Source organism: Brachypodium distachyon, chromosome 3 (genome assembly GCF_000005505.3).
Source record: "Brachypodium distachyon strain Bd21 chromosome 3, Brachypodium_distachyon_v3.0, whole genome shotgun sequence".
Classification (NCBI taxonomy): domain Eukaryota; kingdom Viridiplantae; phylum Streptophyta; class Magnoliopsida; order Poales; family Poaceae; genus Brachypodium; species Brachypodium distachyon.
In genome coordinates this window covers 45,484,807-45,497,672 of record NC_016133.3, presented here as the reverse complement: position 1 = coordinate 45,497,672, position 12,866 = coordinate 45,484,807, and the positions used below count along the sequence as shown (strand labels likewise).

General features: G+C 44.1%; 1 protein-coding gene across 1 annotated transcript; it reads right to left on the bottom strand.

Moving 5' to 3' along the window:
- LOC100825531 (proline-rich protein 12) lies at window positions 1–1,406 on the bottom strand. Its single transcript, XM_003574960.4, has one exon. The coding sequence runs from the start codon at window positions 1,137–1,139 to the stop codon at window positions 357–359; it is 783 nt and encodes a 260-aa protein (XP_003575008.1). The 5' UTR covers window positions 1,140–1,406; the 3' UTR covers window positions 1–356.
- Between the last annotated feature and the right edge of the window lie 11,460 nt (window positions 1,407–12,866).

The window sequence follows — 12,866 nt, the reverse complement described above, 5'->3', positions numbered from 1 at the left end:
GGTCAAGATAAAAGTCATATATGATCATAGCAAACCATTCCATAAACCAGAGGTTACAAGCTAGTAGGAAATTAGAGAAAGGCAAGGCAAGCTTTTTCACGGTACCCATGTCTTCTTCCTCCATTGTGCCAAAACACCACCACCACCACCATCAATGACCATTACAGAGCTAGAATTATTACCAGCCATCACCTGATTTTTCCCCAAGAAAGGAAACTACCACTTCTTGCTTGCTCCATTCACATTCCTATTTCACAGCAAAAGAAACCCCCAAATTAAAAAGATGTTCTTGACCCTGCCCCCCTAACCTCATCTTGCTAGTTGATTTGCTTCTGGTGGTGGTAAGCTGCGGTGCTCTAGGTGGCGCTCTCGACGGCCGGACTCCAAATTCCCCACAGCCGCAGGTTAAGCATTCCCCCCATCACGTCCGCCCACCCGCGCTTCCGCTCCTCTTCTTCCTCCCCTGCATCCGCATTCTCCACCACGGCCTCTGCATCCATCTCCAACTTTACCTCCGAGGAATCTTCTGGTGCCTTCTCCTCGTCGGAGCTCTCGAGGGTGGTCGCTGCGGGAACAGCAGGCGGCGGCGACGGAGGAGGAGGAGGAGAGGCTGGGGCAGATGGGGGCTCTTGAACTTTCTCCGACTGGGACTCCGATGACTCAGGGGACATCAGCGACCGCAGCGGCGGCGTCGGCGGCGTCGGTGGGGGCTTGCGCTTGCCCTTGTCCCGGCGCTTGGAGGAAGAGGAAGGGGTGGACGGCGCGGACTCGGCGGCAGCCAGGTGGTCCTCGAAGGCATCGATGACGACATGGATGAGCTCGCGGTTGGGGGAGCAGTCCCAGCGCGACCAGAAGCTTGTGTAGCAGTCGAAGCACCCACACCCGATGGCCGGCGGGTGGGCGCGGCGGCGGCGGCCGCGGGCAACTTGCGGCTCCGGCGTCGGAGTGGCGGCGCCCTGGAGGGAGCGGGTGACCAGGTACGCGAGCACCTGCTGGTCCTCGGGACAGAGCGCGGCGGTGAGCACGAGGATGGCGGCGGGGAGGAGCCGCAGCGCCGCCGCCGTCGGGTCGACGTCGCCGGAGATGGGGGATGGGTGGATCTTGCCGCCCTTGCTGGACTTGGAGCACAGCGTCTTCATGGTGAGCTAGGGTTTTAGCCTCCTCCTCCCGGGAGGTTTGTTAGGGTTTGGTGCCCAGGGAGGGAAGGGAAGAAGAGGAAGAGATGGAGGAGGTGGTGAGGGTGTCCGGGGTGGGGGTTTGGGGTGGTGGTGGTGGGCTTTGGGAGAAGAGCTTATAGAGGTACAGTACCCCGTGCTCTGCAGGCTGCAGCGCTCCTGCTTTTGCTCGGCACTTTTGGAGCGGTTTCTCGGTTTGCCCCCTGGGTTTCCCACTTTTTTCCTCGGCCGAGGGCATGTACCACAATATTTATATTTAATTTAGTTATTAGTACATATTTTTATGTTAGCATGAGCAGTACTTTTTTTTTTCGGAAATAGCATGAGCAGTACTCTATAGATGACATCAAAGTTCATCTGATTTATAATGTTTTCGATCAACTTCTCTAAATGATGACACAATAAGATAAACTAATTATTGGACTAGGATATTGGTTGCAATATAACCATTATACGAGGGTCAAAATGAAAGAACTACTGGCCGTTCATATATTTTATGTATTTAATTTTCCAAAGGTGTAAATTGACCACACTAATTCGTTCCGTTTGATTACATCATGTGCTAGATTATTTTGTAAATGACTATATATATTGCATTATTTATATTTGATTTGGCATTAACAAACAGAAAATCTTATTAAATGTACCATATATTTTTTATATTTCTTTTATAAAGAGCATTAGAAACCCAACGTTAGGAAAATCGTCTTGCGGCTCCTATGGTTTCCATGCATAGAATACTATGCATGCTCACAGGAAAATGACAAAAATGACGACATTCCGGCTTTAATGCTGATTTCGAAATACTCAAACGGAAAAGACAATAATGAAGATGTCTACGCGTTAGTGCTGATTTCAGAAATTCAAAAGACTGTAGCTCAAATCATTGCTTGGTTCTCGGTCTTTTTTTTCGAAAGCTTGAAAACTTAGATCAATCCCACTTGGATATTTCGACAAAAAGAAAATACCACTCTTTTGTTACCACGATATTGACTAGTTACCACCCTATTTTGCGAGAGGTTGTCTTGGTTATAACAATTACTAGGTGCATAGGTTAGTACTTGTCCTCATGGTGATAACTAGTAAACACCATAGTAACTACATGATGTGTGCATTTTGCATACATGTTTTGGTAACATCTTTGCACTTTTATTAGTCTGTTAGTTAGTTTTGTTAAGTTGCTATTGCCCAAATATTGCTAGAACTCCATAATAAGGAGCTTTTAGAGAAAAATAGGGAAACCTCCAATTTCTCGGGAAAATAGGAGTACTAACAACACCGGCAGCTTCTTCATCTGGAATACATCCATTTGGTGTTTTTGCAAGAAAACATGACCAATGGTACATACCACATGGTGTTGGGAATGCATCTTAAAACATATTACCGCTATGCAATTAATTGGAGAGGAGATGAACATGTGCACTCTAGGATAGACAAGAAGAGAGAACGGAAACCCTCTAGACCTAGAGGAGAGTGCATGGTATATGCCCTTGAGATTATCATGGAGATGATTATATTTATTCATGATATATAAAGTATTTTCCTAGAATATTGAAAATGAACGATCATTTTGAATTGTAACATTATATTTTCCAAAAAAAATCAATTATTTGATGCTTAATCCCCTAATTACTAGCAGAATCCACAATTTCCTTCTTTCTCTGATTATGTGGGGAATTTCTCAAAATCGGACAAAACTTGGCATCTGAGATATATGTGGGTTTATGACGAGGTTTGATGTGGCTCGGGGGTGGCCCGATTTTTCGATGAGATTGATTAACTCTCGATTTGGGTAGGAGGTGACGTTGACGATCCGACTACGGCCTTGGAGGTAGCGCCTTAGCAATCGATACAGCAACTCAAGAGGGTTATTGATCATGCAGGGGCACGATCAACCTGACCACGAAGGTCCTTATTCCTGCAAACAATCGAAGAACAAACACGAACAAGATAAATAACAGATGCAATCTAAAATTGCGAATATACTATATCAAACCAATGTCTCAACGAGACGATAAGTTGGGGTTCTGAAAGCGGTAAAACAGGTGGTCTAACCTGTTAGGTTCGTTGCATAGGAAACAAAAAATTTCCTACGAGAAGTGCGGAAGAAAACCCAAGAATATATATACTAGATGTATGTAACGAGAGGGATCATGAACACCATACCCTCGTAGACCGCTAAGCGTTACGATCACGAGATCGTTGTTGGTGTAGTGGAACTTTCAATGAGATCAATCTCAGTGCCGAACGGACAGCACCTCCTTGGTATCCACACGTTCAGCTTCACGTTGTCTCCTCCTTCCTCGATCCAGCAAGCGAGAGGGAGAGGTAGACGAGATCCCGGCAGCACGACGGCGTGGTGACTATGGTGAATATTCTCACGGGCAGGGCTACGCCGTGCGCGTGAGAAGAGGAGGAGAGGAGGGCTCAGGGGAGAGAGATCCAACTGAAAGCTTGGGGTGTCTCTCTCCCTTGCCCCCCCTTCTATTTATATAGGGGTAGAGGAGGCGTGGCCGGCCAGGACTATCCCGTGGCCAGGACTCTCCGGCGGCCAGGACTCTCATGCGGCCAGGACTCTCCCGCGGCCAGGACTCTCCTCCTGGCCGCATGGGCCCTGTGGGCTAGCCCCTCGGCCCATTAAGGCCAGGGTGCTCCCTCACAGGCCCATTTAGCCCAAGGATAGGTGGGCCTCAAGGTGGAACCCTCCGGATCCCTCCGGAACCTTCTAGAAGCTTCCTGGTCAAAACCGGGAAATATTCCAAACTTTCCAGAACCCTGAAAACAACTTTCCATATATAAATCTTTATCTCCGGAACATTCCGGAGCTCCTCGTTGCGTCTAGGATCCCATCCAAGACTCCGAATCATAATTCGATATCATCATCATTTATCTCATCTAACCCAAGCAACATGAAACGTTAAGTGTGTGACCCTACGGGTTCGAGAACATGTGGACATGATCAAATATCAATAACCAATAGCGGGACCTGGATGTCCATAATAGTTCCCACATATTCCACGAAGATCTCATCGGTTGAACCACTATGTCGAGGATTCAATTAATCCAGTATCCAATTCTCTTTGTCTCGCGATATATTACTTGCCCGAGATTTGATCGTCGGTATCGCCATACCTAGTTTAATCTCGTTACCGGCAAGTTCTCTTTACTCGTTCCGTAATATAATACCCCCGCAACTAAACACATTAGTCGCATGCTTGCAAGCTCATTAGGATGTTATATTACCGAGAGGGCCCAGAGATATCTCTCCGTCACAAGGAGTGACAAATCCCAGTCTTGATCCATACAACCCAACAAGCACCTTCTGGGATACCTGAAAAACATCTTTATGATCACCCAGTTACGAGATGACGGTTGATGCCCACAAAGTATTCTTCCGGTACTAGAGAGTGGCATGATCTCATGGTCTAAAGAAATAATACTTGACATTATAAAACATAAGCAACTTAAACTTAAGTGACACGATCAAAAGCTATGTTTAGGTTTGGGTCTGTCCATCACATCATTCTCCTAATGATATGATCTCGTTATTAAATGACAACACATGTCTATGGTTAGGAAACCTTAACCATCTTTAATCAACGAGCTAATCTAGTAGAGGCGTATTAGGGACACGGTATTTGTTTATTTATCCACACATGTATTTGAGTTTCCAATCAATACAATTATAGCATGGGCAATAAACATTTATCAAGAACAATGAAATATGATAATAACAAATTTATTATTGCCTCTAGGGCATATTTCCCACAGTCTCCCACTTGCACTAGAGTCAATAATCTAGTTTACATTGTAATAAATCTAACACCCATGGAGTCTTGGTGTTGATCATGTTTTGCTCGTGGAAGAGGTTTAGTCAACGGGTCTGCGACATTCAGATCCGTATGTACTTTGCAAATCTTTATGTCACCATCCTTGACATATTCACGAATAGTGTGAAACCGGCGTTTAATATGCTTGGAATTCTTGTGAGACCTCGGCTCCTTGGCGTTGGCTATGGCACCAGTGTTGTCACAATAGATGTCCATGGGATCCAACGCACTCGGAACCACACCAAGTTCAGATATGAACTCCTTCATCCAAACTCCTTCCTGTGCCGCTTCTGAAGCAGCCACATATTCCGCTTCAGTTGTTGATGCTGCCACAACGCTCTGCTTGGAACTCCTCTAGCTAACTGCACCACCATTCAAAATAAATACGTATCCGGATTGAGACTTAGAGTCATCCGGATCAGTGTCAAAACTAGCATCGACGTAACCCTTTACGACGAGCTGTTCGTCACCTCCATAAACGAGAAACATTTCTTTAGTCCTTTTTAGGTACTTAAGGATATTCTTAACTGCTGTCCAGTGTTCCACTCCTGGATCACTTTGGTACCTGCTAGTCAAACTAACAGCATGACACACGTCTGGTCTAGTACACAGCATGGCATACATAATAGAGCCTATGGCTGAGGCATAGGGGATACTATTCATCTTTTCTCTATCTTCTGCCGAAGCTGGACACTGAGTCTTACTCAATATCTTACCTTGCAACATGGGCAAGAACCCTTTCTTTGCTTGATCCATTTTGAACCTTTTCAAAACTTTGTCAAGGTATGTACTTTGTGTAAGTCCTATCAGGCGTCTTGATCTATCTCTATAAATCTTGATGCCTAATATGTAAGCTGCTTCACCAAGGTCTTTCATTGAAAAACTTTTATTCAAATAGCCTTTAACACTTTTAAGAAGTTCTATATCATTCCCAATCAGCAATATGTCATCCACATACAGTATTAGAAATGCTACAGAGCTCCCACTCACTTTCTTGTAAATACAAGCTTCTCCGTGAGTTTGGACAAATCCAAACCCTTTGATCACCTTATCAAAACGGAGATTCCAACTCCGAGATGCTTGCTTCAGCCCATAAATGGAACGCTGAAGTTTGCATACCTTATTAGCATCCTTAGGATTGACAAAACCTTTGGGCTGAACCATGTATAACTCTTCCTCAATGTGACCATTAAGGAACGCGGTTTTGACATCCATCTGCCAGATTTCGTAATCGAAAAATGCAGCAATTGCTAACATAATCCGAACAGACTTTAGCATCGCTACGGGTGAGAAAGTCTCATCGTAGTCAACTCCTTGAATTTGTCGAAAACCTTTTGCGACAAGTCGAGCTTTATAGACGGTAACATTTCCATCAGCATCTGTTTTCTTCTTGAAAATCCATTTGTTCTCAACGGCCTTTCGGTCATTCGGTAAGTCTACCAAAGTCCATACTTGGTTTTCATACATGGATCCCATTTCGGATTTCATGGCTTCTAACCATTTTTCGGAGTCTGGGCTCATCATCGCTTCCTCATAATTCGCAGGTTCATCGTTGTCCAACAACATGACATTCATGACACGAACATTGTACCACTCAGGAGTATTACGTGTTCTCGTCGACCTGCGAAGTTCAGTAGTTGTCTCATTCAAAACTTCATGATCATTATCATTAGCTTCCTCTCTAGCTGATGCAGGATGCACGGGAACAGTTTCTGGTGCTGCGCTACACTCAAATTCGAGAGAAGGTTCAATAACCTCATCGAGCTCTACCTTCCTCCCACTCACTTCTTTCGAGAGAAACTCCTTCTCTAGAAAAGACCCGTTCTTAGCGACAAACACTTTTCCTTCGGATCTGTGATAGAAGGTGTACCCAATTGTTTCTTTAGGGTATCCTATGAAGACGCATTTTTCCGACTTGGGTTCGAGCTTATCAGGTTGTAGCATTTTTACATAAGCTTCGCATCCCCAAACTTTAAGAAAGGACAGCTTAGGTTTCTTGCCAAACCATAATTCATACGGTGTCGTTTCAACGGATTTAGATGGTGCCCTATTTAAAGTGAATGCGGCTGTCTCTAATGCATAACCCCAAAACGACAGTGGCAAATCAGTAAGAGACATCATAGACCGTACCATATCCAATAAAGTACGATTACGACGTTCGGACACACCATTGCGTTGTGGTGTTCCAGGCGGCGTAAGTTGTGAAACAATTCCACATTGTCTTAAATGCGTGCCAAACTCGTAACTCAAATATTCACCTCCACGATCCGATCGTAGAAATTTAATTTTCTTGTTACGATGATTCTCCACTTCATTCTGAAATTCCTTGAATTTTTCAAATGTCTCAGACTTGTTTTTCATTAAGTAAATATACCCATATCTACTCAAGTCATCTGTGAAGGTTAGGAAGTAACGATATCCACCGCACGTTGTAACACTCATTGGTCCGCACACATCAGTATGTATGATTTCCAACAAGTCACTGGCCCGTTCCATTATGCCTGAAAACGGGGTTCTAGTCATCTTACCCATGAGGCATGGTTCACATGTATCAAATGATTCAAAATCAAGTGATTCAAGTAGTCCATCAGAATGGAGTTTCTTCATGCGTTTTATACCAATATGACCTAGACGGCAGTGCCACAAATATGTTGAACTATCATTATCCACTTTGCACCTTTTGGCATTAACATTATGAATATGTGTGTCACTACTATCGAGACTTAATAGAAATAAACCATTCACAAGTGGTGCATGACCATAAAAGATATTACTCATATAAATCGAACAACCATTATTCTCTGATTTAAATGAATAACCGTCTTGCATTAAACAAGATCCTGATATAATGTTCATGCTCAACGCAGGCACCAAATAACAATTACTAAGGTTTAAAACTAATCCCGAAGATAAATGTAGAGGGAGCGTGCCGACGGCGATCACATCAACTTTTGATCCATTCCCGACGCGCATAGCTCCTGTTTCGAGTTACAAACGTGAGCAACTGAACCAGTATCAAATACCCAGGTGCTACTACGAGTACTAGTAAGGTACACATCAATAACCTGTATATCAAATATACCTTTGACGTTGCTAGCCTTCTTATCTGCCAAGTACTTGGGGCAGTTACGCTTCCAGTGGCCAGTCCCCTTGCAGTAGAAGCACTCAGTATCCGGCTTAGGTCCAGATTTGGGCTTCTTCGCGGGAGTGGCAACAGTTTTGCCACCCTTCTTGAAATTTCCCTTCTTACCCTTTGCCTTCTTGAAACTGGTGGTCTTATTGACCATCAACACTTGATGCTCCTTTTTGATTTCCACCTCCACGGTTTTTAACATCGCGAGGAGCTGAGGAAGTGTCCTATCCATCCCTTGCATATTGTAGTTCACCACAAAACTTTTATAGCTAGGTGGTAGTGACTGAAGAACCCGGTCAATGCCTAATTCATTAGGAATCTCAATTCCCAGTTGTCTCAGGCGGTCGGCGTACCCAGACATTCTGAGCACGTGCTCGCTAACGGAGCTGTTCTCCTCCATCTTGCAGTTAAAGAACCTTTCGGAGGCATCATACCTCTCCGCACGGGCTTGGGTCTGAAATAAAGTATTCAGTTCCCCAATCATAGCATATGCCGAGTGGTGCTCAAAACGCTTTTGGAGCTCAGGTTCCATACCAAGCAAGAGGCCGCACCTAACTACATTGTGGTCCTCAGATTGAGTCAGCCAAACGTTCCTAACGTCAGCAGACTCAGTTGCTGCGGGTTCTGCACCAAGCGCTGCATCAAAAACATAAGCCTTTTTGGCAGCTTCGAGGATAATCCTCACATTCCGGAACCAGTCCGTAAAGTTACTTCCATTGGACTTCAGTTTATCTTTCTCTAGGAGAGTATTCATATTGAACGTAGTACGAGCCATTGATCTACAGCATATTTGCAAAGGCAATTAGACTAAGTTCATGATAATAAGTTCAAGCTAATCAAATTACTAATGAACTCCCACTAAAATCAACATCCCTCGGGTTGTTTAGTGACACATGATCCAAATCCACTACACCAAGTCCGATCATCACGTGAGATGGAGTAGTTTCAATGGTAAACATCAGCATGTTGATCACATCATTCATATGACTCATGTTTAACCTTTCGGTTCCTTGTGTTCCGAGGCCATGTCTGTACATGCTAGGCTCGTCAAGTTAACCAAAGTATTCCTGCATGTGTAAAACTGGCTTACACCCGTTGTATGCGAACGTAGAGTTTATAACACCCGATCATCACGTGGTGCTTCAAAACGACGAACTTTTGCAACGGTGCATACTAAGGGAGAACACATTATTATCTTGATATTAACAATGAGGGATCATCTTATAATGCTACCGTCAACTAAGCAAAATAAGATGCATAAAAGGGATAAACATCACATGCATAAAAAATGTGACATGATATGGCCTTCTCTTCGTGTGCCTTTGATCTCCATCTCCAAAGCACGGGCATGATCTCCATCATCACCAGCATGGCGCCTAGGTCCTCGGGCGTCATGTATAGTTGCCTCCACCAACTATTGCTACTACGACTATTGCTACTACTAGCGATAAAGTAAAGCAATTACATGGCGATTAAATCATTGACACGAAGGTCATACAATAATTAATGAGACAACCATACGGGTCCTGCCGGTTGCCAAACTCATCGACATGCAAGTCGTGAAATATTACAAAACATGATCATCTCATACATCAAATATATTATATCATATCTTGGCCATACCACATCACATGCCCCTGCAAAAACAAGTTAGACGCTTCTACTTTGTTGTTGCATGTTTTACGTGGCTTTAGGGGCTGCACTAAAAGAACCGTTCTTACTTACGCAAAAGCCACAACGGTGATATACAAATTGCTTATTAACCATATAGGCCTCCCATTGCAAATCAGATTTCAACTATAGTGGGAGAGACAGACACCCGCCAGCCACCTTATGCAATACAAGTTGCATGTTAATTGCGGAACCGGTCTCTTGTGCGAAGACAAGTAAGGTTGGTCCGAGCCGCTTCATCCCACTATCCTGCAAAATCCGATAGTGCACAAAGGAGGTAGCAATATGAACATCAACGCCCACAACTAAATTGTGTTCTACTCGTACAAAACATCTACGCATAGATCTAGCTCTGACACCACTGTTAGGTTCGTTGCATAGGAAACAAAAAATTTCCTACGAGAAGTGCGGAAGAAAACCCAAGAATATATATACTAGATGTATGTAACGAGAGGGATCATGAACACCATACCCTCGTAGACCGCTAAGCGTTACGATCACGAGATCGTTGTTGGTGTAGTGGAACTTTCAATGAGATCAATCTCAGTGCCGAACGGACAGCACCTCCTTGGTATCCACACGTTCAGCTTCACGTTGTCTCCTCCTTCCTCGATCCAGCAAGCGAGAGGGAGAGGTAGACGAGATCCCGGCAGCACGACGGCGTGGTGACTATGGTGAATATTCTCACGGGCAGGGCTACGCCGTGCGCGTGAGAAGAGGAGGAGAGGAGGGCTCAGGGGAGAGAGATCCAACTGAAAGCTTGGGGTGTCTCTCTCCCTTGCCCCCCCTTCTATTTATATAGGGGTAGAGGAGGCGTGGCCGGCCAGGACTATCCCGTGGCCAGGACTCTCCGGCGGCCAGGACTCTCATGCGGCCAGGACTCTCCCGCGGCCAGGACTCTCCTCCTGGCCGCATGGGCCCTGTGGGCTAGCCCCTCGGCCCATTAAGGCCAGGGTGCTCCCTCACAGGCCCATTTAGCCCAAGGATAGGTGGGCCTCAAGGTGGAACCCTCCGGATCCCTCCGGAACCTTCTAGAAGCTTCCTGGTCAAAACCGGGAAATATTCCAAACTTTCCAGAACCCTGAAAACAACTTTCCATATATAAATCTTTATCTCCGGAACATTCCGGAGCTCCTCGTTGCGTCTAGGATCCCATCCAAGACTCCGAATCATAATTCGATATCATCATCATTTATCTCATCTAACCCAAGCAACATGAAACGTTAAGTGTGTGACCCTACGGGTTCGAGAACATGTGGACATGATCAAATATCAATAACCAATAGCGGGACCTGGATGTCCATAATAGTTCCCACATATTCCACGAAGATCTCATCGGTTGAACCACTATGTCGAGGATTCAATTAATCCAGTATCCAATTCTCTTTGTCTCGCGATATATTACTTGCCCGAGATTTGATCGTCGGTATCGCCATACCTAGTTTAATCTCGTTACCGGCAAGTTCTCTTTACTCGTTCCGTAATATAATACCCCCGCAACTAAACACATTAGTCGCATGCTTGCAAGCTCATTAGGATGTTATATTACCGAGAGGGCCCAGAGATATCTCTCCGTCACAAGGAGTGACAAATCCCAGTCTTGATCCATACAACCCAACAAGCACCTTCTGGGATACCTGAAAAACACCTTTATGATCACCCAGTTACGAGATGACGGTTGATGCCCACAAAGTATTCTTCCGGTACTAGGGAGTGGCATGATCTCATGGTCTAAAGAAATAATACTTGACATAATAAAACATAAGCAACTTAAACTTAAGTGACACGATCAAAAGCTATGTTTAGGTTTGGGTCTGTCCATCACATCATTCTCCTAATGATATGATCTCGTTATTAAATGACAACACATGTCTATGGTTAGGAAACCTTAACCATCTTTAATCAACGAGCTAATCTAGTAGAGGCGTATTAGGGACACGGTATTTGTTTATTTATCCACACATGTATTTGAGTTTCCAATCAATACAATTATAGCATGGGCAATAAACATTTATCAAGAACAATGAAATATGATAATAACAAATTTATTATTGCCTCTAGGGCATATTTCCAACATAACCGACACACAGGATTACACGAAGTAGTAGCGATTGCTAACTTTTAACTAAACAAAACCCAAGGCTTCATATGGGGGCTCGTGGGATATATAAAGGAGGAGTAAGAGTGATTTTCGTCCACCTTGAGTAAGGAGGCCGAAATCCTAACTTTCCGAACAAATTACAACTCTTTAGGAAACAGAAAAACAGATCCGTCAGCTTGTTTTGTCCGCCGCGGTCAGCACGCGTTGTATCTTCTGGTGGGGCCGGATCCTTTGGAAAACTCTCGAAATTATCTTTCCAACAAGTACTAGTTTGCTTGATTTGGACTTCGGATGCGGCCTGGGTGATTAAAACAAATTCGGGTCTCCTGACAGCTCGGGCCTGAATCGGATTCAACTTGAATTGGAGATATCTTTCTCTAGGAAGGTCTAAATTATGCGCCATTTGATTTATTGGAAAGTACACTAGTAATCCTTCTCTCTCGGCTGTATGGATGCTTGATTCTTGTTGCATCTTTCATTGGCTTCCATCATATCTCATCTTGACCTTGGACTTGAAAAGCTCGACAAGATCCCTACATAATAAAATGATACAAGATAGTAGCTCCGCTCTTCATACATATGACATTGAAAACAATAATCACTTGACTTCACCTGACTGTGAATGTTGCCGAATAATCCATAATTGAGGGGACTCAAGGTTGTATTCATGGTCAGCATGTCCATATCATCCTCCCTTTTTTGAAAGAAAAGCCGTCCTCGGCGTCGTTTGTGCTGAAAAGGAACTGACAAAATAGACAAAGTGTCTGCATGGTATATGTATATGTCATTCATCTCAAAGGGTCTCCTTTCTTCCAAAAGTAATGTCTTATAACAAAATCTCATGAGATTATTAGTCAAAGAATCATCATGAATAATATTCCAGCAAAAAGGTTGACAATATTGTTTGCATATATAAGGGAAACAATTTCTTGTATTTAGTTTGCACCGCTCACCAT

Bases quoted from the DNA above. Each gene is read 5' to 3' on its own strand.
- LOC100825531 (XM_003574960.4), bottom strand. From the start codon at position 1,139: ATGAAGACGCTGTGCTCCAAGTCCAGCAAGGGCGGCAAGATCCACCCA.